Below are 27,518 nucleotides of genomic sequence, written 5' to 3' on the forward strand. Positions count from 1 at the left end.
GGAGTCAGAGAGAGAGAAGGCATTTCTTTTTTCTTTTTTTTCTTCTTCATCCCGTTCAATGAATTTCTAACACAGCGTTCTGTCCCAGGGGACAATTCACGCATTGAAATCCTGAGCTGCATGCACTCAATGAGACACCTGGTGAGCAGTATGCGCATTACACCGAGCTGGGAATGGGAAACCGCAGCGGCCTCTGGGAGAGCCGGGTCGCTGGAATCTGAGGAATCATCGCGACGCTTGTGTGGGTTTTGTGGACGCACCTTCTGCAGACGTCGTACGAGGATTACATGGCGACGGTATGGCACGTGTGTTCCAGGAGTTATTTTTGTGACCTGCCTCTCTTGGTTCTGCCTCAGTTGGTAAAGTCCTGACTGTACTCGCTGTGCTCAGCAGGAAACCTGTGGGGGGGGGGTGGTTTGGTTCATGGACTTGGCAGATTTCTCTAAATTGATATCACTGCCTGAGCGTTAAACACACATTTAGACTGTTGTGTTAGATCGCTGAGAGGACTTCTGTCATCCTTTTAGCTTCTTAGAAAATATTTCGGTATTTGGTCGGATGTTTGCCGGGATAGGGAGGGGCAATATGGTCAAAACTGGAAGTCTTTCCAAGCTCCAGAGTCCTTTTTAGAAAACCTCCCAGCAGGGTCTGACAGTCTGCTCCTCTCAGTGCTGGATCTGGTTCTCCGGTGGACCCAGCAATGCGGTCCGGGTCTCCAGCAGCGTGGTGGTCTGTGTTGGCTCCCAGCGGGGCCCGGTAGAGCGTCCGACCCAGCGGCTCCAATGACAACCGTTCAGAATAACTACATAGAAGCATCGCTGATGCTCTTGTTTACTCAGTCGGTCATATAGAGGCGTCAGATTGACACACAAAAAAAACAGAAACCCTACCACCTCTCTCTCCTTGTCAGAGGGAGAGAAGCACTCAGGACCCGTTTAGTTTCCTGTCTGTAGTCTCAGGGCCACATCACTCTCAGCGTATTTGAACGATGTAGTAATCCCATCTGGTCACGCAAAACCTGCACACTTCCTGAAGCCCCAGTTTGAACTGAAGATGAAGTTGTTTTAGTGTTTTGCCTGTACGTGGCAGCTCAGTAGAACCAAATCGCGACTCTCGCAGGGCTCTCATAGCGTCCCACGCGTACAGTCGGAGTGTTACAGGTTCATTGCCCGTGTTTGAGATCTACCTCTGTCGTTGAGACTGTAGATGGAGTCCACTTCTGAGCCTTGAGTCCCCGTCGCGTCCAGCAGCAGCTTACTGGAGATCCCCATGCAGAGGGACTCCTTCAGACACAACTCTGGGAGAAGAAACGCACAAAACCACACACAGAAATCATATGATGTACTCGACGAGATGTTTTCATGTGAAGCACATGACAGTATAACGATTGTTCGGGTACGTGGAAACACAAAGTAACGGTGCCTAAAATGCATCAGCCACCTTTTTTTATTCATTCCAGCTGCAGTGCAACTTATTCCGGAGCGAAACTGAAACCTGACCCGCCTCCTATAGGAACCCTGAGACGATACGAGCAGGTGGATATGACACAGCATTGAGCGTGAGTCTAAAGCCCTGAGGTCATAGGTCAGAATGTACCCGTGTTGTTGATGGCGTGTGTCCACAGCAGATGGGCGATGTCACGAGTCCAGGCCGCCTTGTCCTCCCCGTCCTTCGCCTGCAGCGTGACGCAGTCTCTGGTCCGAGGAGCCTGCCGGACCCAAACTTCGAACTTCACTCCCTCCCCACCCACGCTCTGAGTCAGACCCATCTCGCCGGTCTGCAGGCAGGAGAGGACAACATGTAAAGTCAAAAATAAAACAGAATTAAAAAATTTAAAAAAACTGTGCCTCGGGGCTAAAACGATTGGCCCGAAAAAGTTTAGGCAAAATACATTTTCAAATTTTAAGTTTGCTCTCAATTTAATCTATACGGAGAGAATTTTCTCCTCAGAACTCTTTAAGCACAGAGCGCTCAGTCGGGAGATAAAGATGGTGTCTGTGTGTGTGTGTGTGTGTGTGTGTGTGTGTGTGTAGCACACCTTGATGCTGTGTTTGTAGCTGTAGGCGGTGCGTCCCGGGCCGGGGCTCTTCTGTTTGGCGAAGATGACGGCGTGCTGGTAGAGGAAAACGTTCCTCACGCCCGACCGCTTCCTCCGAGGCCCCCCGCAAACCGTCAGCTCGCCGTGCCGCACCAGCTCCCCGCGCTCCGCCACCGAGATCTGAAATCACACACACACACACATTAGGATGCACTTATCTTGGCCCGGGGCCCAGGCCCAGGGCTTTAATCTCCAAAAGATACCATCTTCATTTATATCTTAAGAGGCCATTTAGCCTCAAATTGAGTTTTTTTGCCGGTGGGTTGAAATCTTTCCCCTCTTTTTCTTTGCCTATCCGCTTTAATTGAATTGTATTGAAACAAGTAAAATGTAGGAAAAAAAATTACAGTTCTGGATTTTTAAAACAAACAAAGTGTATAATCTCAGAGTCTTTGGAACATTTCAAAGGGCCAGCGCGAAAAATGAGAAACTGTTTAATCTGAAAGTCATCTTGGAGTTATTGACTCCTCCGTCACCTGACAGGAGCTCGTTTCGGGTGATAAACACGAACTTTATGCCCTGATCTCTGTCTGTGAGTGAACTCTCTCCGTTTTTCCAGTTTGGAGTTGCGAGACATTTGCGCCGCAACGACTGACAAAGCCTCATTCTCGAGTGAACAAGGAAGAAGGACAAAGCAGCGTCATAATTACGGGGCTTTGCATGGTGACGTGTCCCTCTTCACATGGATGCTCCTGTCTGCTGGATCTTTGCTCTCATTGGCCAGCTGACTCATGTCTGTTATGACTTCATTGTTCACATCAATTAAAGGGTTAACGGACGCTGAGATGTTGTTTTGCAGCTCCCACCAGAGGCACACAGAGGTTGATAAAAGTCAAATCTTACGTAACGCTCCTTAAGGACTCGATACAAGACGAGCACAGACACAAGCAGACGGGGGGGGGGGGGGCGTCACGAGAGATGCATTTTCCCAACTGTAACTCTGCCGATGAAATGAAAAAGTCTGATCATTTACCAGCAACCGGTCACGCCGGTTATTTTTAAACCTCTAGAGATGTGTGGGTCATGATGTGCGCCCACGTACACACCCGCCCGTATACACACACACACACACACACACACACACACACACACACACACACACACACACACACACACACACACACACACACCTGCACTTACGGTCCTTTCACTTGGAGAGCTTTTGCGGCGCGATTTGAAGTAGCTCAATGGAAGTGTTTGTGCTGCCGTAATCTCTCTCCTCACTCGAGAGAGGGGGAGGAGAGGATAGTTGTGTGTGCGTGGGAGTAAATACTTGTCACGACCAGCTGTGAATGATACTGCTGTGTCAGAGTGGCAAAATATGGGGCAAGTGGATGTGGGGGTTTTCTGACTTTTTGATAAAGGTTAAAGCTGTTTTTAATCCATAATGGCTGCTGGGGTGGAACAAAAGCGTCTCCCCAGCGGTCTGTCTTTTCTCCCACTTTCCTTTTATTTTATTTCATGTTTTTTTCCTCGACTTGCATTCGGAGTAAGATTTAAGTCGATTTCCTAGTTTAAAGTTCCGATTTTTAATGAAAAAAAAAGGATTCCAAGGAGCATAACGGTTCGCAATTATTGTATTTTCACCTGATGCAAGAAGATATTAATCATTTTAGTTCCCATTCAACTTTGTTTCCTTGTGATGACCAGAACTTCTTAAGTTGTAGAAATAATTCGTAGAAACATGCAAATGAGCTTCTGGTTATGCACTAAAATAATAATTTGAAGAATATTTAAATCGTGCTTAACCTAAAGATCATTTGTATTTTTCGATATTCAAAATAAAAACTAAAATAATGAACTCCAGCGATGAAAGCAATCACAATTCCATCTCTGCGTGACCTCATCAGGATGAGTTAGTTTCTTCCCCGCTGAGAGAAGAAAATGGGACTTGATCATAAACTGGGACAGGCGTTCTCACCGGACATCCGACGATGAGGTCGCTGGCCCTGAGGTCCTCGCCGTGCCGCTGAGCGTGTCTCAGGATGGAGAGGGCGGAGTCGGAGGCGGGGTTTATCCCTCCCAGCTCCTCCAGGGCCTCGCAGTACTGCTCCAGTCTCTGAGTGGGAGCCTGGAGACAGTGCGGGAAGGACAGGGGGGAGAGGGGGGAGGCCGGGGGCAGTTTGGACTGCGGGAGGGAGGAGAGGGGAGTTGCGGGAAAAGGAAAAGATGTCTCTTATTTCGTCTCAACGTCATATCCAGACTATTAAATACCATAAAGAGCACAAAAATAGCAACCTAAAAAGTTGTCTCACTCATTTACCATCATGCATTGCACAGAAAGAGAAAAGAAGGGACATTTAGACAGTTGCCAGGTTTGATTATTGCCCTCTGACATACATATATCGGGCCCTACTTTGTGAATAGTGTGTAGATTCGTTTTTCGGGGCCTTTTTTTGTCTCCTTTCTTCGTCAGAAATGACACTAGTTCTGAATGTATAGCTTATTTCATCACATAAACAATACAAACTTCACATCACAATTTCAAAAAGCAACAACAAAACAAAACAAAAGCTATTCTGGTGGAATAAATGGAAACAGTACAAACATAATGACATCCGAGTGGGTTTCTTTCTGAGTGAGAAGCCGTGTCAGCACGTGCTCTTCCCGTCTCCATCCTCGTAAAAAACAAATCTTTACCACCGTCCCCAAAACGATCGCCATCATCGCGTCCATCACGATAACCATAAACCCTCCTGCTGCCACCATCCACAATCTGTTCAAGCTCCTTTTCAAAAGCTGTGACGTGAACTCACACCACCTCCTGCTGGCCGTTGCGTGGACGTGCTCCTTTAAGAGACGCTCCACAGCCCGAATGGGACCTTCAGCGCTGCGATCTCTCCCCGTAAAGTCCTCTCGGTAATCTCCCGATGCCGTCGACGTATTAGTTGGAGTTAATTGTAGCTCACACGCTCAAATTAGTTTCTGTATAATCCGCCTTTAATTGGCTTTTCTAGTGTACATTAAACATGTAATTAGCTTTACTGTACACTGCTCCTTTTTTAATTGCAGCAACCGCTGAATAAAGCAACTTTAATTGCTTTGTGCTTGTGATGTGCCCCAAAATTACTCATCATCACGTTCTCACGTTGTGGTTTAACAAGATTTTTTAAAAGGGAAATAACCAAATAAAATGTTATGACCCTCTGTGACACGAACTCTATTGTGTGTGTGTAGAGCAGCAGTGTGTGATCATATCAGTGGAAACCTTTACTGATGTGAGTCAACAGTAGAAAAGCAGGAGAAACTGGTTCAACTCCTCAATCTCTGTCGGCACAACAAGTGGATGCTGTTGAGGTATTGAAGGCTTTAATGAGAGCGCAGCAGCGTGGTGACTCTCACCTTAAAGAAGTCGGCAGCCTGAGTGACCAGCGGAGAGTCCAGTTCTGGTTTGTTCCTGATGTAGTGCGAGTACTGCAGGAACTGCTCCCGCTGTGTGGGAGGGAGGAATAGAAACGAGAGGACGTTTATACCGCCTTCAATACGAAATGATCGAGAACGAGGCAAATTATGAATACTGTCTTGAAAAGCAATGCATTTGCCATGTTAACATGAGTTCTTGAGGTTTGACTCAAAACACGTCTTTATCTAAGTGTTTCCACGCAAACGTGAACAAACCTGCCACAAAGTAGATGAAAAATGTAATATCTAACATACACACACACTTACATTTCTACATACAATCTTCTATAAAATACAATGAGCTCCTTAAAGTCAACACTGTTCATTTGAGGGGGTTTCCTGTAAAACTATAGATCTAGAAGTAAAGAAAGTTGGTCTTTTTTTGACAATGTGGGTCATATTTTTGTAGTTTTGGTCCTGCAATGCACAGTTGTATGCATGCATAATTGGCATGCATCAGTGGTATTCAACCTGAGGGTCAGGACCACCCAAAGGACCTAAGAATGGGCCTCAAGATCCTCATTGAATGAATTCGTACATTTTTTATTTTTTAGAGGTTGGGTCCAAGTAGACAAAAAGGTATGGCTGAAACAACATAAATAAAGCACAGATTTGAAAATATATATATATATTCCTGAACTTACATATTTGCTGAAGCAGTCCTGTTGCAACAAGCTCTGCACGAGAGCGCCCTCCATGGCCGGGAGCAGGTTCTGCGAGTGGAAGGCGCTGAGGCTGGCCCAGTTGGGCAACAGGGCGTCCGCCTTCCCCCTGACGGAGGCCGGGGTGTCGGAGAGCTCCAGCAAGGGGAGGTACGTCTCTTCCACCCCCTTCAGGATGGCCACATACTGCCTCTCTGAACTCAGCATCCTGCACCAGAGCAGGTAGAGTTTACTGCGGGAGGAGCCGAGAAACAAGGAGACGATGAGGAGAGCGAGCGCGACGGACGAGTGAACGAAGTGGGAGAAGTGGGAGGGGGAAGAGGAAGTGAAGACAGTAGTGAGCGATGGCCGGAGATAAAACACTCAGTGATGATCAAATTATCTGAGATTGAATGCCGACTGATGAAGTTGTTCTGAAACAGACTTCAGCTGAAAAAGGATGAATCTCTTGTTTTTATCTCAGCCTGGCCTACTCTTAATGTCATTTACAGTGTTGGGCTCAGTCAACTCAAACCGTCTCTCGCTTATTTACCTCATAAAGTTCGACCACAGAAAAAAAATGCACACAAGAAGTGCGTTTTATTGAAGGAAAAGAAAAGAAGCAAAAAATGAGGTAAAACGCACCTCTGTGCAGTAGATCCGGCCCTATCCGTCCCCGTCTCCCTCTCCGTCCTCCCCAGCAGCACGTGTTGACGCGGTGACCCCGTGTGGTCCACCACCTCCTTGCTGCTGACTTCCACCCCTCGAATTAACACCCCTCCTCCTCCTCCTCCTCCTCCTCCTCCTGCGCCCCATCCTGGGATGGCTGCAGCCATGCTGGTGGCGATCACTGGGTCCGCCACCGTCCGCCTCCCCAGCCAGGACATGGGGGAGTTGCGGCTCGCCCCGCCCACCGGGGACTCGGCGGGCTTGGGGGAGGCCGTGCCTCTGCGGGGAGCCAGGAGAGCCTGGAGGTCAAAGCTCGGGTGGCGCTTCCTGGGCGGCTTGGAAGGGAGCGGGGCCTCTGTGGGCTGAAAGTTGAGGGACATGGTGACATTTCTGAAAAGGACTGCAAGGACAATAAGTGCAGCTCAATACACAATGAAACACAAGCTCACGCTCTTCTTCGTAGGATTCAGAAGGTTCTGCAGGAACTTCCCTCCTCCGGCTCCGCCCGCCCCTCCTCCCCCTGCTCCCTCCTTCTTATTCCCCTTCTCCTCTCCTATCTTCAGTGTGGAGCAGGTCTGCGGTCTGAACAGCGATGCCAGGGATCCCCAGGACTGCATCCCCCCGTCGCCTCCTCCAGCTCCCAATCCCCAGTCGCCCTCCCCCTCAGGACCCATCAGGTCCCACAGGCTGCTGGCAGACGGCGTCTTCGGCCTCCCCGGGCCCTGATTCTGGGCCCTGTCCGTCTGGAGGAACCGGGGTTTGACCTGCGCCACGGTGCGCTGGTAGCGCTCCACCGTCTGCGTCCAGAGATCCAGGAGCGCCCCGCCGCCGAGCTCTATGGCTAAGGAACGGGCGTCCTGGAACCGGGACGGCGGGATCGGAGGGAGGGAGGCGAGAGGGCAGGTGGAAGAGGGGGAGGAGGGGGTGGAGAAGACCACCTCGCACCACTGGGTGGCCTGGGGGACGGGACAGAAAATATGATTCTTGTTTCTCCCTTCGGGACGTTTGAGAACCATTAATGTGTGATCATAGCTTCCAGCGTTACCTCGGTCAGCGTGGACAGCAGCCTCTGTGTGTTGTCCAGGGTGGTCCAGCAGTCAGACAGACAGTGGGACATGTCTCTCAGCTTCTCCCTGACCGGGGGAAGTCGGATCTGGACGGCCCTCAGGCCCGCCCAGTCCAGCTCGCACCAGCCCTCCATATCGCTGAGCACCGACAGAGTCTCGCTGTGCAGCTCCTAAAGGAGTCGGCGAGAGCCAGTGTGAGGTCTCTGCCCTGGAAAAACATCCTCAAGTGTTTACTGGAGGAGGCTCGACAAGACGCAGTCGGGAAACCATGAATGGAATCATGGCGACTGCCTCTGCTGGGAACATCCTGACAGACATTAGCCGCAAGAATGATAAATACACCGCTGAACAGCAAAGTGGGCCCAAAACACATCTGTTGACATTTAAATTTCCATAGTTTAGTTATTGACTCCTAAAGCGTGTCAGCCATAGAACATTACTTTGCTTATCTAGACAGGGATGGTACACTTAAATGCTGCTGTTGTTTGAATATCCAGTTTAACGGTTTCACGTATTCTGCACCCAAAAAACAAGAAGCAGAGCAACACTCACGTTGGCCGTTTCTCTGAATGTCTTGAACTTCTGCTGTTTGAGCGAGAGTCTGCTGAGAGACAGAGGAGGGTCCTTGTAGTCTTCCAGCTGTGACTGGACTTGCTCAATCTCCTTATCACACTGGGGTATAAGAGAGAGAGGGGTGAGGGGAGGACCCGAGGCTTTCTACTGGACACGACGGACAAAGGGAGAGACGAGGGAAGCGAAAACACTGCGGTGGAGAAATGTACGTGAAGTGAAATTATGATTTAAATTGTTTTTCCCAGTATACTGGATTGTATTGGACATATTGTATTTGTCTTGTTCTGCTGTGTGTGAGCAAGACAAGGGAGAAGAGTGAGCACATATTGTAAATCAGTAAACACCAGCAGATCAGGGAGTTTCCATCCAAACCCTGTTGGGAGCAGTGCAGAGGACGGAATGATGCGTAAACTCTGAATTTGATCCTTCATCGAATTCCCGTGGCCGATGGCTGATTTCACAGTTCATACAGTAGTTTAGTTCTTGCGATTCAGCAGGCGAGAGACGGCGGCAAACAGTCGAAAGGAGAACGAGACCACACTCTTCCTCCCTCACACACCTTTTCCAGTTTGTCCACCAGCCCCGCTAGTCGTCCCAGAGCTTCCAGGTCGCGGCCCCTCTGGTTGGACACTCGGACGAGCCGGTGCAGGGCGTCATCCACGCTGTCGTAGAGTTTAGAAGTCGCGGCGAGAGCGGCCCTGAACGCACAAAAGTCAAAAATGAAACAGGCCAAATCTTCACTCATGAACAGGAGCGAGAAGCTTATTTTCCTTTTCTAATTGTGATGACAATGAGAACTTGTCGTCGCCAACAAAGCAACATTTTGGCTGGTAGAAATGATGTCATCTAAAATAACAAAAGAAAAGAGCCTTGCACACCAACTGCCACGCAAAAAGGATTGAAATCAGCGATCAGCCTATACTTGTATTTGGCCTCCCTCTTGTGCAGACTGAGCCAAAACTCATTACTGGATACGAAGAACAGCTACGAACGCTGCAGTCGTCAGATCATCTTTAAGCTGCCGTCGGCCGCAAACAAACAAGTCCTCTGTTTGATGTTAAGTTCACAATCCTTTCTCTCCTCCGGCTGGTTTTCTATTTTTTTTGGGGGGGCTGAAAACACGACGAGAAGTATTTTTAACCTGCAACTCACTGCGACAGAAAAAACAAACACAAGCAGTGGGAAGGCAAAGGACGTGCAGATCGCTGTTCTGCCCCTCGGGACCGAGCTGCCTGTGTTAAGGTGCATTAGTCCGACTCGAACAGATGTTTGTCATGACGTCTTTGTATTTAAAATAGTCCGGCTTCAATAGGCCCGTGTTGTGATGTATATTCCAGCCGTGTATTCTCATTAGCATCATAACAAGAAGACGCGTATGCGGTGCACACATTGCTGCTGTAAATAATGAGTCTTTTAATACAGCGGTACATATACCGACTATTATTAGACAATTTCTTTCACTTATTTCCATGATAATGACCAATTCCTTGTATGAAGATACATTCGCTGATTGTGGTGGTTTCACAGTGTTAAGTTTGCGGCAATAATGTTGCTTTGTTTGGTTCTATTTGTGAATTTAAATACTAAGTTGACCCCCAATAACACGCAGCAGACTTTGCATCTTTTGACAAAAGAAAAAAAAGCACCAAAGATTCCGGTACCTGCAGTCCGGGGACTTCTGTGCCAGTCCAGTTGCACTATTGGTCAGCCCGGCGAGCCATGCCCCGCCCCTTTGCTGCGGTTCCGTTAAGCGCGGGTCGGCCAGGACGCTCGCCATGAGCTGTCGGTGTTTGTCGATGCTCAAAGGAACAGCCTGAAGAAGAGCAACGTGCTGAATTGATTGTTTGTGTGCGGAATCCTCAAACTGTCACGTTGTCATTAAAATCGCCGATACAGCGATACTGCAAAGGCGACGTCAGACTTTAGTACCTTGATGTCGCCTGGCGTCGGCTCAGCGTCCATAGACCGCAGTGCTTCTCCCAGGAGTGCGATGGCGCTCTCGCAGTGCTCCGTCAGACTCTCCAGGCTCTGAAGGGGAAAGAATTCGATAAAAAGCAAGATTCAAATCAGTCGTTTTGAGATTAGCATTTTACTTTTTCCATCAAAATAACTCAAAACACATGAAGAAAGTAAAGCAGACACAGGTTAGTGAGGATAGGAAAATGTTTTCATCTGTTTGAATGAAGCAACATAAACTTACGATTCTTCTCAAAGCTCCTTTCCCTTGATTTATCATCCACACCCAGTTCATCGCGAATCTCTGAGATCATCGACCACCACCGGACAAACCGACATCCTCTTATCTGTCCTTCCTCCTCTCCTTCTCCCACTCTACTCCCTCGCTTTTCATGGTCGTATGTTCAACTTGAGCTGCATGAAACTTGGAGCGGTGATAACTTACGGCCGATTGACGCCGGTGGTAAGTCGCCAGCTGTGTTAGAGTACAGAAGAGCTACTGTGTGTGTGTGTGTGTGTGTGTGTGTGTGTGTGTGTGTGTGTGTGTGTGTGTGTGTGTGTATAAGACTCAAGACCGTGAGGCTGCAACATCCATTGTGGGAGAGAATGGCTTATGTTAATACAAATCAAATAAATCGGAATAATTAAAAAGCATAGATATCAATCTTAAATGCCTGAAGTGATTTCCTGCTCAATTTCCCCAAGACCAGTCGAACGCACGCTGAGGTCAGTGAATCGGTCATGGAAAAATGTCATGGAAAATGGAAAAATAACGACAGCATGTGTAGAAATTTAGGAGGAAAAGTAAGAGGAAATGAATAGGAAAGCATTGTATTGAAGCAGCGGCTCCTCACTCGTCTGAAGGCCAGCCAGTCTGAGTGGCAGTGGGCGAAGTCTCCGTCCATCTCTTCGGGCAGCTGCTGCTTGTCAACATATTGCTGAAGGACAGCTGTTCCTCGCACCATGTGGATCTGGACAGAACAGGAGATGAGAAGAAAAAAATAAGTGCGTTTTTGCTAATTTATCAGCAGGAATAAAAATCATCAAGAGCGACATGGCGTGCGGCTCCAGCGTCTTTTGGCTGGGATTTCCCTTCAACATGCAACCTTTTAACACTGCCAGGCTGAAATACAAACCACATGGCAAGGAGAAAAAATCTCATGCGTGTGTGTGTGAGTGTGTGTGTGTGTGTGTGTGTGTGTGCGTGTGTGAGTGAGAGAAAGAACTCTGCTGATCAGTGCAAAACAATTGCCAGTAAAATACGAGATATCTGCAAACTCTCGATGTGCAAAACGTATGGAAATAAGGTTCATTTAGATTCAAGCACAATGTCAACGCCTGAACCGGCTAACAGCAGCTGACATTTATCACATTGTAGCGAGGGACAGAAAACAAAGCACGGTGTATGAAATGCTGTTTGAATTTCATACATAAGCAATGGAGGTTCATTTAGCATTTTCCCGCACACTTTATCACTGTTGTTTTGACATGTTTTCATAAGTTCCTTCTGGGTGTTCTCCCTGCGTTTTAACGCTTAGACGTGCAAATAACAGGGAATAAAAATGAACTGCACCAGGAGGAACATAACAACGCTATGTGTGGTGTGTTTGCTGGAGCATGTTCTGTGTGAGGTCACCTCTGCTCCTTCCACATCATGGGAAAGGGACTCCTGCTGCTCTCCCACCAAAACCAGAACAGATCCAAGACCGCCAGGAACCGACACCTGGCACACACCAAAAACACATTGGGGGGGGGGGGGACTTCATCACATCTGCAGGCTAATTAGAGCAACACAAGCAATCATTTAGCACATTTGGCCAAAGTTTTCATCTCACCTGGAACAATTTAAGAGCAGAGAGGCAGAGGGTGGAGGGCGGAGAGCGTCTGCTGTCCATTAACACCGTGAGACCTTTTTCTTTGGCTGCAGGCCTGATGAGGATGTATGGAGGGTTCAAACGGGAGCAGTAGTTAGAAAAGAGAGAGTTTTATTCTGAAATGAGATCCTGCAATGTAAAAAGTAAAGAAGAAAGACGTCTACTCTTGAAAACAACACTTTAGGGGATAGTTAAGGGCTCATCTGTATTTTAACCTTAACATTTAACATTAAACATGTTTCTTCCCAAACCTGCTGTGGAACTTGTTGTGAGCAACAGCTGTATGGTGAATTGTGAAAGGTAAACTGGCAAGCTCCAAGATGTTTGCTAAATTCACTGTGAAGCAGTTTTATGAGTTTCTCGGCCTCCTGGCACATGCTGCGGTTTCTTAGCCCCACATTTTTGCTGCATTTGGCCAAGTCAGCAAGAAGCAAGTCAAGTCAAACATAATAATGTAGCACTTTTGGCTGAACAGGTTTGTAAAAGAGTGGTGTAACCCACCAACTGTGAAAGCAGAGGTTGAACCTGGGACACGTTATGGTATGAAATGAATAAAATATGCACTTTAAGGCCTGCTACTCTGACAAGCCTTAATCCCCGGGAGATATCTAACATATTGTGAAGCCTGAAACATACCATTAAAACCAATGACTTATACCTCTGGAGTTCTGGAAAAACACAACCTTACCGAGTGATTCTGTGGTAGCAGGCCAGGACCCGGGCCATCTGCTCCTCAGAGAAGCTCTCCTCGGATGCATCTGTCTCTGTGACCACCAGAGCGCGTCCCAGCCTGTCCACTGTACCTGTGGTCGGTATGATGAAATAAGAGAAAGGTCTAAAACTCTGGGACTACAACCAGTCTGCAACATTGGTTTATTTGTTTTGTATATATATACACATACTGTCAGGTGGTCAGTGTCATCCTCTTATATTTGGCATCATCACGTTTAAAGTTTTGGAGTGAGAGTTCCCATAATGCTTTGGGGGATGCAAGGAGGAAGTAAAACCAGGAAGTAAAAATGTTGCCATGAGGTCAGTTTGTTAGCTAGCTGTGGAATACACCTTGAGCTCTGCTACAGTTTATGAAATTTGCACCATGAAAACGTTTGCCAAATTATCTAGTAGCAGTTCCTGTTTGCACTGGACTCGAACCATAAAATGTGCAGATAAAAACGATGGGGTTTATTTTAATACTGAAGAAAACCAGCTGTACGGATTATGAGGTGAGATCTGAAGGTGCGTTTGTTTTTCTAGAATATATAAGTAGATTTATGGACGTTCATCCACAATGGACATCGGAGATCCCTGGATAAAGTAGGTCAAACTGAATCTAACAGTATGTATATCATGTATGAATGTTAATCTGACAGTTAGGGGTCAAGACCTTCTAGCCCAACTATGTGTACTGGACAAAGACAAACAACAACAACAAAGTCACACATCTACAAGACTAACTGGCTGTCAAAGTATTAGTTTTGAGCTGAATGCTAACTAGCATAACAAACATACAGGCCTGAAATAAACTTGCCTGTCAACTTTAGCTTCCCTGACTGGAGAAGCTCTGTGTCCAGTTCCCTCAGCAGTGGAGCCTCTTTAGCTGTAACACCATTCAGTTGGTCGGGACATGACTCTCCTGAGCCTGCCTCCTCATTGGAGTGGTTAAGTAAGGATGTGCCTGATTGGCCGTTGCAGACAGGCAAAGATTCGGCTTCTTTCTCTGTTGAGGGACACAATAGTTACAGAAAGTATTCCATGGGGGACTTTAGAGATTTTAGCATCTGATGCTCATACATTATCATTCTTCAGACCTGCACTGCTTTTCCTTGTGTCCTCTGTCCCCTCAAGAGTTGAAAGTGGCACTCCGTCAGGTTGGTCTGCCTGTTTTCTTTGCTTCGATTGGTTCCCCTCTGCGGTTGGCAGCTTTGTCAAAGCAGAGCAGGTGGTGGGACTTGGCTGAGCAGCTTTACCTTGCAGTTTTGATCCCTTTTGGTGTGCACGACCACCAGACCTGGCCCTCCTTTTGGCCCCCTTTCCCTTCCTTTTCCTCCTAAAGACAAAGCACAGGAAGGTACGAATGAGGTACAACGGACAGTTAATAATTTGTACAAATTTAGAAATGTGTTTATTTGGACACAATGTCCTTTAGAATGGGTTAGCAGGTGTCTTTTGTACCATTGGTTTCAAGCCTATATGTGTGTAAGTTTGGACGACTTGTACGCAAAGTTTGCACCAAAGTGTTACTGATCTGTACTTTCACAAATTAAAACAAGTAGGAAGGCCCATAAGAAATAAGTCTGTACCGTGGTGCTCTGAATCCTGCAGTTTTAACTTCCTTTCCTCTGGGACAAACTCCTTCCTCAGTCTTTCCATCATCCCTTTCCTCGTTCACCTTTGGGTTGGACGAATTCTTCATTTTAGATCCAATGTTGGTATTTTCCCCACTGTCTAAAACTCCAGTGAAGGGTCTCTCTGGTGTGCCTGATGTTGGGGCTGTGGCATCACTGTCTCCGCTCAGTGGTTTATCTGTATCCTCAAAAACAGAGTCTGAATGAGATCCGTGATCTGAGTGGCCCTCGATGACATGCTCGACTTTGTGGTTCGTCAAGTCATGGACAGAACTATCGGAGTCTTTACCCCTGTGGTTGTCTCTGCCCGGCTGCGTGAGGCTGTTGCTGTCTCTCTCTTTGCCCACGCCGGGCCTCCTCTCTTTGAGGCTGTCAAAATAAGGCCGTTGGCTTTCCAGGCCCTCAGAGTCTCTGCTGGTTTTATCTCCTTCATCAGAGTCGTGGACAGAAGAGGAGTAGGATCGCCTCCCTTTGCCAGGTTCAGGGACTTCTGGTGGAGGCCTATGTGGTAAAATGTCACCTTTTGGGGTAACTACGTCTCTTTTGGCAGCTCGAAAGCTTCCTGACCCTTCAAGTCTCCCATATCCCCAAGCCCTCCCCTTCCGGAGTTTGATGGCTTTGCCTCTCCTGCACAGGGGCAAAGTCTTGGTCTTACTAATCCCATGCATCTCCAGGTACCTCTGCCTTGTGTCAACCCCTCCATCAGGACCCAGTCTGGGCTCCAACAGCTCCACATAGTCCCCGTCCAGCTGAGGGTGCCTGGCTGTCCGCCCGAGACCATCTTCGCTGCGCCTTCTCCGGGGAAGCGCAGGCTCGGAGTCCAAGCTGTCTGGTGGTAAACCATCGTCTTCCTCCTCATCCCAGGACCAGGAGTCCAGTTCTCCGGAGGATGAGCCACCCCAGCCCCCGAGGCTGCTGCCCCCCTCACTGGGCAGGCGGTTGGATTTGCTGCCCTCCTGGTTGGACATCAGGCCCAGCTCCTCAGAAGGGTCGTGGATGAATTTTGGGTAGACGACCTCCTTCCACGGAAGTCGAACCACTCCGTCACATGTGCTGACCAGGCAGGTGTCAAGTCCTCCTCCAACTGTGCAAAGATAAGCGAGGATTAAGATCATATATTTATCGAGGGTATACATTACGCTTGAAAGGGCCATCCTATTTAAAAAAAGAAGATCCCAACATAAGCTACAGGGAAAACAAATGTTTAAACATTTGCTTTACTGTTTTTATCACCACCCACCACCTGCTGACATCCATATATCTCTCTTTTCTCTTGTTGCCTTCCACATGCCATCCTTTGGTCATAAACCAAGCGTCTTCTTGCCATCTGTTTCACTTCCCTTGTTCTTCTTCACAGTCATACTGGCTAAGCTACAACGTCTTTATTACTTCCACCTACAAACCAGATTACGAACATAAAGAGTTTTCCTGACTCTTAACTTGAAATACAGAACAATAGTAACAGTAAGATCGGAAATTAGGAAAACAAAATGTCAATGAAAGTAGTGGGCATCCTTTCCTTACGTTCTCTCTTGTGGCCCCGTTCTTTGTTCACACTGTGCAGCCACTCAGTGGTGAACACAAGGGGGTGCTGTGACTCGGGTACCAGGACTTCCTGAACGGTGCGCCCCCCAGGGGCCAGACATTTCAAGGCCAGCCGGGGGCAGCGTGTAGAGAAGGGCACCACCTGCAGGTAGAAGTCATTACTGCGCAGGATCCTCCAGTCCAGGGTGGAGAGCTGTACCACCACCTTCTCGCCTAAACACAGAGGCCAGCCGGAGTGAAGGAACAAGCAGCCGAGGTACTGAGACTGTGCCGACAAGAGGAAAAAAGAAGCGTTGATGTTAGAAATACAAACCTTCACCTGCGTGCCAAGTCTTTAGGTTGCTTAGTGCACTCTCTCTCTCCTCTTGTCACAAACTATCCTATTTAATGCTCAAGCTCAATCCCCCCCCCCCCTCCCCCCTATTCACAAACCACGGCCCACATCCACATCAGCCAGTTGGAGCCAGCCTGCTTGGTTGTGTTCGGCAATCAGATGAGTCAAATTTCTAGAACTGATAACGCACCCGTCAACACTATTCACGAGCTCGACTGGTCAAAGCCCAGTGCCACACGCACAAATGTCGGACACGTGACTCACGCTGTTATTTCCAAAGTGTAAAGCCGCTTAGCTGGCACAGTGAGAAGACTCTGGACGGATGGCTGCAGAGAGCCAGAGTGAGTCAGACAGAAACATGCAGATGACCACAACAAGCCAGCCACTGTTTCATGAGCGGAAAACACACAAAGCAGCTCTGTAAGACTGAGAACATCAGTCTAAATCCAGTACATTTAACAACACGGGTCTAAATATAGAAAATCCCACAACGCAGCATCAACTCAAGAGCTCTGTGAATCTAGGTGAAGGAGAGAAGGCCCTGAGTGTGATCCCCTGCACTACACTGATTTGAATAGAAAAAACACCTTATTCTCACTTTAATCAATCCCCTTTAAGCCTTATATCCTCTCTCTTTCTCTCTCCTGCAGTCTGAGGTATACAAGCCCTCCAGAAAAACTGGAGGACGCTCTGCCGTTCCCAGTCACGTCTAATCGACTGCCTCGGGGCTGCTCCCTCCCCCCTCCGTGCCCTCCAGACTCACGAGACGTGATCAAATTATATTTCTTACTCGACCTGTCCTCCATCTTCCCTTTTTTCTACCCTTGTCCCTTCTTCAATTCCCCTCATTTAAGTCTCTTTTCTATCCCGTGCTCTTGCTCGGGCAACGTTTTGGGGCCAGCACGGGTGGAAATTCGTGACTTTTCCGCTCTTAAAACCTTTTAGTTTCTGTTTTGAGCCGGTCTACATTCTGTAACTCCCCGTGTCCCCTGGCCCTCCACCCTCCTATTACTTCTCCCTCAGAGTACCCCAGTGTTTGCTCCTTCTTCCTCACCTCCCTCTTTCACAGAAAATCCTCAATCAGTCCACTATAGTCTGTAACCTCCAGCATCTTCTCTGTTTTTCGGACGCGCACGTGCACGCAGGCAATGTGAATGGAAGCCACGTTCATTTTCTCCTTCGACTCCCGCCACATCGCTCTCTCTTTCTCTCACAGCAGAAACACACTCGCATATGGAAGGCATTATTGTCCGAACTCAGAGTCGAACTCCCGTCCCGCTCCACTCAGCGACAACGAAAACATAGTTTGCTCACACATGCCTGTGCATGTGTGTGTGTGCAAGTCTAGGAAAACTGTAAAGGGAAATATGAGACACTTCTGAGCCTCCGAGCTTGTGCTAAACAGTGTGTGTGTGTGTGTGTGTGTGTGTGTGTGTGTGTGCTTTGGAAAGTAAAATAAAAGGAATGCTGTTGAGTGAAAAGCTCATAGCTTTGAGTTCAGTACATGTTGAATCTCATTTGTCGATCTCGTCTTGTGCGAGTGAAGCAGAAAGTGCAAAGAGAGCGATGTGAGGGCACCAGGTATAAAGTTGCATCGTGTATCCGATATCATACTATTAACATGCGTTTGCTCTTTGCATGCGGGAACCTGAAGAGTACAACCCGAACTCTTTCATTCGCGCTTCATTTCCCGTGTATTTCATTCATCTCTGTCGATTCGGTGGAGCCTCCAAAGGCAGGAAAGCACCTCTTTCGTCTGCGGGTCACAGCGGCTGTTAAATCTCAAATTTCACCAGCCACTTTCTCTCAGTCTGCCGGCTTCAGAGCAGACGCGACCCTCCACGGTGCAGTGAGGAACCGGTGCAGGGTCACACACGTGTCAGATTATAAAAGCCTTGAACTTTTTCTTCGCACTGGCGTCTTCATGTCACCAGTTTACCGTGATATCGCGCTGAAGAATTGGCACTTAGGTTCAGGGCACAAACACGAGGACTTGACACTGACATGGAGTGGACTGCTCTTAACTCGCTTCAGACTTAACTCGACACTCGTGAGCAAAGTCATTCACGTCAAGTTTTTACCTGCTAAATTCCCACCAGTGATCCCAAGAGTCATTATTATACGAGACCCGAGACTTGCCTCGGATTTGCACTTAAAGACAGATTTCTCACACTCTACTTTCTTGCATGTCGACAGCTGATTCTGCTTCTGATTATACTATGTGTGTGTGTGTGTGTGTGTGTTCTCATCTGCAGTGTTTGCAGTTTGGAACTCACGCAGGCGTGCTGCTGGAGTTTGTGCAGGAGGTGCTTGGCAGGAACGAAGTAGTCCAGGAGGTAGCGAAGACTGTCGTGTTGATAGGTCGACTCCAGCACTGAAAAGACCTGAATGAATGTGCAGAAACACGCCAGTGAATGCAGGAGTATTCAGTGCATTTGGTAATTAGATCCACAAAACAAACCGCTGTAGACTTTATATATCCTTCATGTCTGGGGAAAACCTTTCATGCTTCTCGTGAACTAAGAGCAGCCTTTGTTTTAGCTACCGACGTGCATCTGTGAAAGGGTTACATTTGTTCAAGAGAAATAATCAAATTCGGCCCAAAAGCTCAAAAGCCCTTTGTCTTTGTGCGATACGCAGTCAACACAAATGTGACTTTGGCACTCTGTGATGTTAAGTTGGAGATACTGGAGCAGGGTTAGCCAACACGGTGGCTGCCCCAATGAGCCACCGCCAATGAGTCGCCCGCTCTAAAATTAGCATGAGTCATCGGTGTAGTCTGGTCCAGAAATAGCTTTCATGGCTTTGTTTTGTGGTTGATGTTTTCTTTTGAAACCTCAAAAAAGGGAATTTAGGCGGAGGGGCCATATACATACAGCGGGGTTTTTAACGAGCACGAGCGTCTTCTTTCAATGGTTCCCAATGAGGAGAGTGTATGTGGCGGCCGAGAGGAGCAGCGCTGCACCAAGAGTCATTTTCTACCGGAGAAAAATACTCAGTGATGACTTTCAAACAGCCCAATTGTTGAGATTAACAGCGAAACCATTCAACTTGCATGTTTAATGATAAATATCTGTGTTTTCCTTTGATGACTTGGTTATTAATAATGGTCATGAAGAATCATTAACAGTAATCAGTGAACATAAACAAACAGTCCATTCAATGTTTTTAATTCATTATTCAAAGGTAAACCAAGCAGATTTGTATTATTTGGGACGATTTTATCACTCAAGTAGCCCTCTATATTACTCTCTACTCTACAGGCAGCTCTCAGTCTCAAACATGTTGTTGACCCCCGTATTAGAGCCTACAAAGAGTTCCCATAATGCACCTGTGACAGAATGCCAGTTCTGCCTATCTGAGACTGCTCTGTCAATGCTTTTGACTTAAAAAGCAGAAACGGTGCGTGGCCTTTGGTTAAAACGAGTCATGTGAAGCTCCTGTTTGGAGGAAGAGGGTTCGGCTGCAATTGGCCAGCTGGCTGGATTTTGTTTGCGTTGGCTTTCTAGCAGCAGTTTATATCCAGGGAAAGCACTGTTATCTGCACATAACATCCCTTTGACCGCATACTCTAACACCGCCCTATCAGTTCATTAAATCTGCATTATTTTTCTTCCCCTGTTTATTGCTCTAAAGATGTGAGACTGCAATAAAGGTGTGTGTGTGTGTGTGTGTCTGGGAGATGTATACCTGGGAGAGGAGGGGTGGTGCCGTGCTCTCAAAAGGAGGGTAAAGCGATGAGAGCGCCCCCTGCACACAATCCTCCATCGCCTCCGAACCCTGAGAGAGACACACGAAGGTGGTAAGAAAGGGTTAATCCATAACCGGACGCTGAATCAACTCTAATGTCTGTGTTTGTGTTTAACAGCCGGGTTGTCTCGCTGTTTTTGCTGACACACACACACACACACAGAGACAAATATACACCCACGTTCTACTTTCAACTTCCTGTTGTATGGCCTGGGGAGTGTCAAACATTTCCTCCAAGGCCCAGTTAATGTAAGAACGGCCAGAAGAAAAGAGCCAAATCACTGCAACACGTTAACTCCCTACACACACACACACACACACACACACACACACACACACACACACACACACACACACACACACACACACAGATCATAACACTGGGCCGGCCTGTGAGGTGGAGGGTGACAGAGCAGAGCATGCAACACATACAGTGTTTATTTTTCTACATGGACCGTTCACATGGCAACCTGCAGCTTTTTCCTCTCTTTTCCAACTTCTCTCTTTCACTCTCACGTTTCCCCTCAAATCTCCCGTCTGCTTCTCTTCCTCAATTTGCTGCCTTTTTTATTTTTCAAATATCTCCTCTTTGTTTCACCTCCATCTGACTATCTGAATGTCAGCCGACCACAATTACGCTGGGATTGCCCTCAACGGATGGCATGTTGTCCCGGGTAACTACAACAACCGATGGAAAGCAAATGCGCGGGAGAACAGAGTGTACGGAAAAAATGAAAAGTGCGGCTGTAGCGAGAGAGGGGCCAGGAGGGAATGAGCTTGTGGAAGAAGATCGAGCTTCGACCGTATTGAAAATGATTTTTCGGGGCTGCTTTTTGTGTACACAGAGGGTTTGTGGTTCGCCTCAGAGGACAGAGTGAGCAAGTACTGTCTCCAATTTACGCAACTTCGCCTGACAAATGCCCTGAGAAAATAAAAGGCAACATGTCAAATACGCAAACTAAGGTTGAAACAAATGTCAAGACTTATTTGAAATTGAGTTTTGGCCCTAATTTCGGAAGGGAGGGGGGGGGGGAGATCAAATGGACGTTTGATCACGGGAGAGAGCCACATCAGATCTACAAATCTGGTTTGAGACCTGCGCTGCTGAGGTCACTCTGGGTCACTCGCATCAGATGCTCGCTTCTGTTTCCTATCCGCTCTCCTATTGGCTGCAAAGCTACATTTTTCAACTGTGACTTCAGCCCCGCATGGCACCGACAAACAGAGTGGCACCGACGGGCTCAAATTCATGCCGCTTTCCTCTCCCTTAGTAACGGGGAGACATTTTAACGCAACACAAATGTTGCATTATTTTTATGTGACGTAAAGGCGGTTACGTCAACGGAGGAGGCGTCTCGGTGCATATGGACTGTCAGGGAGCATGTTGTAAGAGGTTTAAACAGCCTCCTGGCTCACTGACAGAACATATTGAGTCTAGTAAAAGCACAGCAGGGGGTTCAGGAGATTGCAAAGCAAGCCAGCAGGAACTTCCTCCTCCAGACTAAAGCGTCCCACAAGACTTGAGTTAATTCAACACAACACTGTATTAAAGCAACAAAACAAAAACCGGTGGACGCGCTCTTATGTCTTTGTGTGTTTTCTCAAAGGCTAAAGCTCTTCGTGTTCCGTCCGACCCGACTAAGCGCCGATACGCAATGCCTCGAGTGGGAACGGACGCTGCAATGTGAGCCCAGTTGGTACATTTGATTTGGATGTGATGTGCAATTGTCCCCCCCCCCCCTCCTGTTTTATTTCCTCAGCATTGAATCTGTGTTTGCATGCCAGTACAGCAGGAGATTCCACTGCTGAAACACACAAAGGGATGATATCGAACAGAGGAAGGAAGAGAGCAATGCTGCTTTTCCAACAAAACCACATAATCCTTGAACAAATGTGAAGATTCCTTCTTATTCCACAAATAATTGTGTTGAAAACATCTGCGTTCTGTCTGGTTAGAAAGGTCAAGTGTGCTCATGTCTGCGTCACTCCCGTCTAACCTGTAGCTTTAGGTTCCAGTGCATCGAATGCATTTACTCTTCTTTCCAATCACAGGCCTGCGCATGCACATCAAACAAAGCAGCCCTGATGAAATTTGTGAATTCGATTTCCGACTCCAAGACAGAAGGAGCCTCTCACGTTAAAAAAGAAACAAGCCGGTGCCTCTCCTTTAAGGGACTAATTAAATCCCTCTTCAGTCGGATGCTTAATGCTCATGCACTCAGGGGTCTTACTTTTCAAGAGTGCAGTATAATGTACTGTAATGCAATGTATCCGGATATAGAGGCTTTGTTTTTATGCCACCGATCTTTCCAGCGCCATCAGCATATTATCACAAAATGAAAGCAAACTAAGGTGATGAGGAACAGATCTGAGTTTGACCAGAAACACGGCAATTTCTAGGCCGGCTAGGAATAGATTTCACCAGAGAAGTGCGTCAGTATTCTGATGTAATTGTTCTGATTGGCTAAAAGAGTCATGCAAAGATAAACTGTCTAAAAACCCATGAGAGTATAAATGCATTGTCATGAAGCTGAGAACTATTTTTTTCTCAGCTCATAACAAGTTGTTATTTTGGAGATGCATGTTTTTTTCACAGGATATTGGCTGTGTGATATTTATAGAAGTACTGGAATTTAGGGAGATTCCAGGAACTTATCACATGACCAAAGTTCCATATTTAGACTGCGTGATTACCACTGAGCTATCGGTGTCCATCGGACAACACGCAGTGAAGGAAGAAGATAGCAAATAGGGGTGTAAGGTTTGGTGATACTGTATCCATTTTGAATGACTAGTTCACATGCAGATGAAGATTTGTGGCAGATAGTGGCTCATAATGCACAACAAGTATTGCTGTGATGTGGGCTGGACTGTGATTCATGCAAATGCAGATCTCACTGTTCTAATTGCTTAAAAATAATACTCAGATATTTTGCGTATGGTGGTGGGTTCTTTATACTGTGACAGTTTTCCTAAAATGTGATTTCAAAAATTGCAATATATAGCGCCTTGCTTATGGTATTCCTATGTTCTCCGAGTCCTTAGTTTGTCAGATTTACATCACATGGTCCCCCATGTTCTCACACCCAGTTCTAAACATTTTAACGCTTAGGTTCAGGCAACAAAACTACTTGTTAGGGTTAAAATAAGTACATTTTTGACAACCTGGGATTGAGAACGCGCTGGTTCCCCAGCTCTATATAGCACGTGATGGGAACCAAGAACAAAAAAAAGATGCTCCTAAGCTCTTTTTAATTAATGTGACATGGGCCACTCAGGGAACATATCATAGAGTTGAACATTCGGCCCTGGGAAAGTGAGTATCATGATACGTGCCATATCGGCACTTCCTGTCTTTCTCTCGTGTACGCGGACTGAAACGGAAGAGGCAGAAACAATCTTCCATACAGATTTCATACAAAAGAAAGAGGATGGACAAAATGGTTGCATAAATAAGAAGACACGGTGGACTTACTGGGTTTGGATAGAGCCCGAGAACTGCCCCTTCACGTCAGTTCAGCTCATTGAAGTGTGAGTGACTTGAGAAAGGAGACCCAGACGACTCAACAGAGGCCGAGGGTTCAGACAAGAAAAAGGGAAAAGGGAAAAGAAAAGAGGAGGAGGCTGACCGGTGGGAGCGATCGATGGGAAACGAGAGCAGCAGCAAGCGTGATAGAAACCAGATGTAGAGCCGCACAGCGCACGAAGGCCGGAGCGAGAGAGGAAGGGAGTGAGAGCAGAAAGGGGCCCGGGAGAAGATGACATGATTAGGAGCACAAACGAGAAAGGTGGCGACAGTGAAAGAGGGAACAGAAAAGAAGAGGGGAGACAGGAAAAAGAAAGAGGCGGACAGACAAAGGGAGAGGAGGATGAAGAGGAAGCGAGAGGGCGAGGCCGTCGAGTGATTTCCTGTCCTAAATCTTCCTGCGCAATCCAACCTGACCTGCAGAGGGTCAAACAGCTTCTTTACAGATTGTTTTAGACGACTTAAGTGCTGCAGTCTGCTGCTGAATAGAGCAAAGGCGAGTTTCACAGCAGACGAGATTTCACACTTGGCCTCCATCCGTCGTCTATTCGTGGTGCGTTACAAATGAGCCTGGTATTTTGTCACATTTATTGGCGTTATTGGTCTTCCTATGTGACATTTCCTGAGTCAAACTGGCTCTCAGGCTTTGCTAGGCTGAGCAGAATCACAGAGAAGCGTTTGCAAGAACTCTCATCAGACTTCCTCCCCATGGCCCGCCATGAGCACCGGTACGTCCCATTAGAGTTTCAAGATCTGAGCTCAGCAGACCAGGGAATGGAAATACCCTCTGCCACATATATATTCTTGGCAAAGGTTTGCAGTGCGCGTGTCGCTGTGTGCCCGCTTGTATATGATGCATTTTAACACCTATAGGTGCACGTGAGAGCTGTTTATGCCTTTGCGAGTATGCATGCACACATTCCTCATGGCTTCATGGACACATGTCTGTTTAGGTGTTATTCACTCTTTTGAACCTGCTGTGTTCCATTTCTCTACTTTGCTGGATGTGACCAATATATATATATATATATATATATATATATATATACTCTTGTGCGTACATCTGTGACTGTTTTCCACCCCTAACTTTCCCAACTGGTTCAAGAGGAAGGTGAAACCGTACTGCACATGTTCTTCCTTCCCTGCAGTCCATGCCATCCCTTGTTCCCCCCCTTTCTCCTTTTTTTTCTTCTCTCCCCTTCTTCTCACAGGCTCCAATGTGGAAAATGTGGCATCACCGAAACCACCGTTGCTGCCGTCCAAGTCTCCTAAAATTAAAGAAAAAGTAACCCTACCCTCTCTTTTATTCCGCGCTCTCCCCCCTTTTTTCCCTCTCGCTCTCCCTGCCAAGCATGCTCCACCCTGCAGACAGAAGCGGGGGAATACGATCCTAAATCTCTCTTTGTTCATCTTTATTTCTTTCTTAATTCAGTTTAAATGTTCTCATGTGTGCGCATGTGCCTGCCTGACTCATCTCCCGTCTCTCGCTGCCTCTGTGTGTCACTGATCACACCATGAGCGGGCGGGGATGGTAAAGAAAATCCCAGGGGACCCAACAGAGAGCCCTTGATTCAATCCACCAACGTCACACTGCTTAAATCGTGTCATTGCTATTTGCTGCCATTTGGGATTTGACAACTTTGTAAAGCGGGTGTTATAAGTGCTGACTTGAGCTTCTTCCCAAATCAAACGCATATGCCTTAATGAGAATGATTAAAGTAAAATATATGTTTAAAACAAGTGTGTTTTCAAGCACATGTGGAAGTCTGGGTGCACACGACAGTATGCATATGCTAAGAAAGTAGTCTGAAGTCAATTTAAAAAGTCATGTTGCCATGGATCAAAAAGAGAAGACAACAATGACAGATTTAATGGGAATACAAGAACACATGCACTTGAGTCCCTCAATTAGTTTTTTTGGAAATGTTTACGAGAAAAGATTTGCTGCAAGCATTTTCTAGAAAAACTTGAGTTCTCCACATTTAAAGAAAGAGGGGGCCTTACCATGACTTCAGTCAGGAATTCCTACATGGTCCTCAGCTCCTTCCCTGCATTTGCTTCCTCTTCGCATTCTCCGCAACAACAAAAACAACAACAAAAGAAAAGTCTCTTATCAAACAGCCTCCATTACCTCCCTTTTCACCCTTCTTCAAGTAGGACTTCAGCGCGTGCAAACGGTCCTCCTCCCTCGCTCTCCGCTATGTTTCCCAGCCTGGGAATGTCCAAGCATGTTTTTTTTTTGTTTTTTTTCCCTCTCCCCTCTCCGTCTGGCCGGCAGTCCCACGCACTCCCCCTCCTCCCCTCCTCTCCCCTCGCCTCCTCTCACCTAACAAGAGCACTACAGTCCCCCTCTGCACTCAAACTTTCCATGTATCCCCCCCCCCCCCCCAGAGTAACTTAAATGAATAGACAATGAAAAAAAGCCGTTACCCCACCCAGGCGTAGTTGCAAAAAAAAAATGTTTTATTGCTCTAGTCGCACGTTCTTTATTCTCATTGGGAGATAATTAAGTCGTAATTTTAGCTTTGATGGTGCAATCACTGAAAATACTCAAATAATAGCTGCTAAATAATTGGCCCGTCTCTGACAATGTTTTCGTGTGCATGCTCCAAAATAATGTCCCAGAATGGCACAAAGCGTTTCCACGCGCCACATTGCATTTACGAACAGCTTCTTCTCGGCGGAATGGATTTCCTTTCTACTACTGCCTTTCGTTCGACTTCCCCCGTGTCTTAAACGCTCGCTTTCTGTTAGAAATGGTGATGTCTCTCAGCCAAAAGCGAGATTAACCTGATGACGTCACCGGGGGGGCCACTTTCTCAGACTTTGGACCTCCCCCCCCCCACAGAGCCACATAAGAAGTGGAACCTCTGTTTTCACTTGCTATGGTGCTCGGCGGGACAAATAAACTGAACGTCGTGTGTCTATTCGCCAAACACGTTTGCCAGGCTCAGATCTGAGGTCAATCCCCAATAGTCTGATTTAAATCTAGAAACACAGAACATTCTTCATGGGATTAAGAGTGTCTGGGGATATGTTTCATTCCGTGTGAATCATTGAGTAAGAAACCCTGACACAGTTATTGGACCCTTTAAAACAACGTCATCACTCATTGGAGCTGCTGTAACAGCTGTCATTATATCATTAAATGACTTATGTCCCCTCAGACATAACAGACTGTGTTTTAATCCTGTTACTATGCAAACCATGTGTTATCGCCACCCAGACCCGCAGTAATTCAGACTTAAACATAAAGTCACATAAAGTCCATTACTCACTATTTTATTATAACTTTTACTGCTGTTTTTGCGGCCTTTCCCTGTGACACACTGGTTGTTATACCATTGCCTAAAGTGAACCTCTGCTCTGGTTGGACCGCTTTAATGAGTCAAGAAGAGAGTCGGGTTTGAACATCCACTACAACAGGTCAGCAGCACCCCCCTGTGTTTATTGTGGGATATTGCAATAATGTTGCAATAATGTCAGCAGACATTTTGACTTGTCACACTGTTCTATTCAAGTGTTGCAGTGAGATTGACAGTGAGCAAGCATGCACTGAAGTCTAACCAGCCACCGTTCAGTTCCTTATTAAATATAGATATAGATTTTACGACAGTTGAGCGATGCAAACATGTATTATTTTAAATAGCATGTTTGTTTCTGGGTCAGTTACATAAACAGAGCATTTTTTTTTTTTTAAGTCCAACAGGAGTGTCAACATTTATGTGTCGGAATTAT

At 46.9% G+C, this 27,518-nt stretch overlaps 1 protein-coding gene across 1 annotated transcript; it reads right to left on the reverse strand.

The window, feature by feature from the left end:
• Positions 1-665: 665 nt before the first annotated feature.
• Positions 666-25,985, reverse strand: arhgef40 (Rho guanine nucleotide exchange factor (GEF) 40; the record flags this gene model as incomplete). Its single annotated transcript, XM_079295844.1, has 25 exons — positions 25,785-25,985; positions 20,195-20,284; positions 18,781-18,888; positions 16,150-16,435; positions 14,581-15,709; positions 14,089-14,327; positions 13,809-13,997; positions 12,969-13,083; positions 12,242-12,335; positions 12,043-12,129; positions 11,261-11,377; positions 10,380-10,478; positions 10,112-10,263; positions 9,010-9,148; positions 8,430-8,549; positions 7,856-8,047; positions 7,260-7,766; positions 6,787-7,172; positions 6,145-6,394; positions 5,441-5,530; positions 4,020-4,226; positions 2,039-2,218; positions 1,597-1,777; positions 1,187-1,297; positions 666-802 (listed from the first exon to the last, which is right to left on the reverse strand). The coding sequence occupies exons 1-25, from the start codon at positions 25,785-25,787 to the stop codon at positions 666-668; spliced, it is 5,208 nt and encodes a 1,735-aa protein (XP_079151970.1). The 5' UTR covers positions 25,788-25,985.
• Positions 25,986-27,518: the final 1,533 nt, after the last annotated feature.

This window comes from Melanostigma gelatinosum (assembly GCF_949748355.1).
Source record: "Melanostigma gelatinosum genome assembly, chromosome: 23".
Taxonomy (NCBI): domain Eukaryota; kingdom Metazoa; phylum Chordata; class Actinopteri; order Perciformes; family Zoarcidae; genus Melanostigma; species Melanostigma gelatinosum.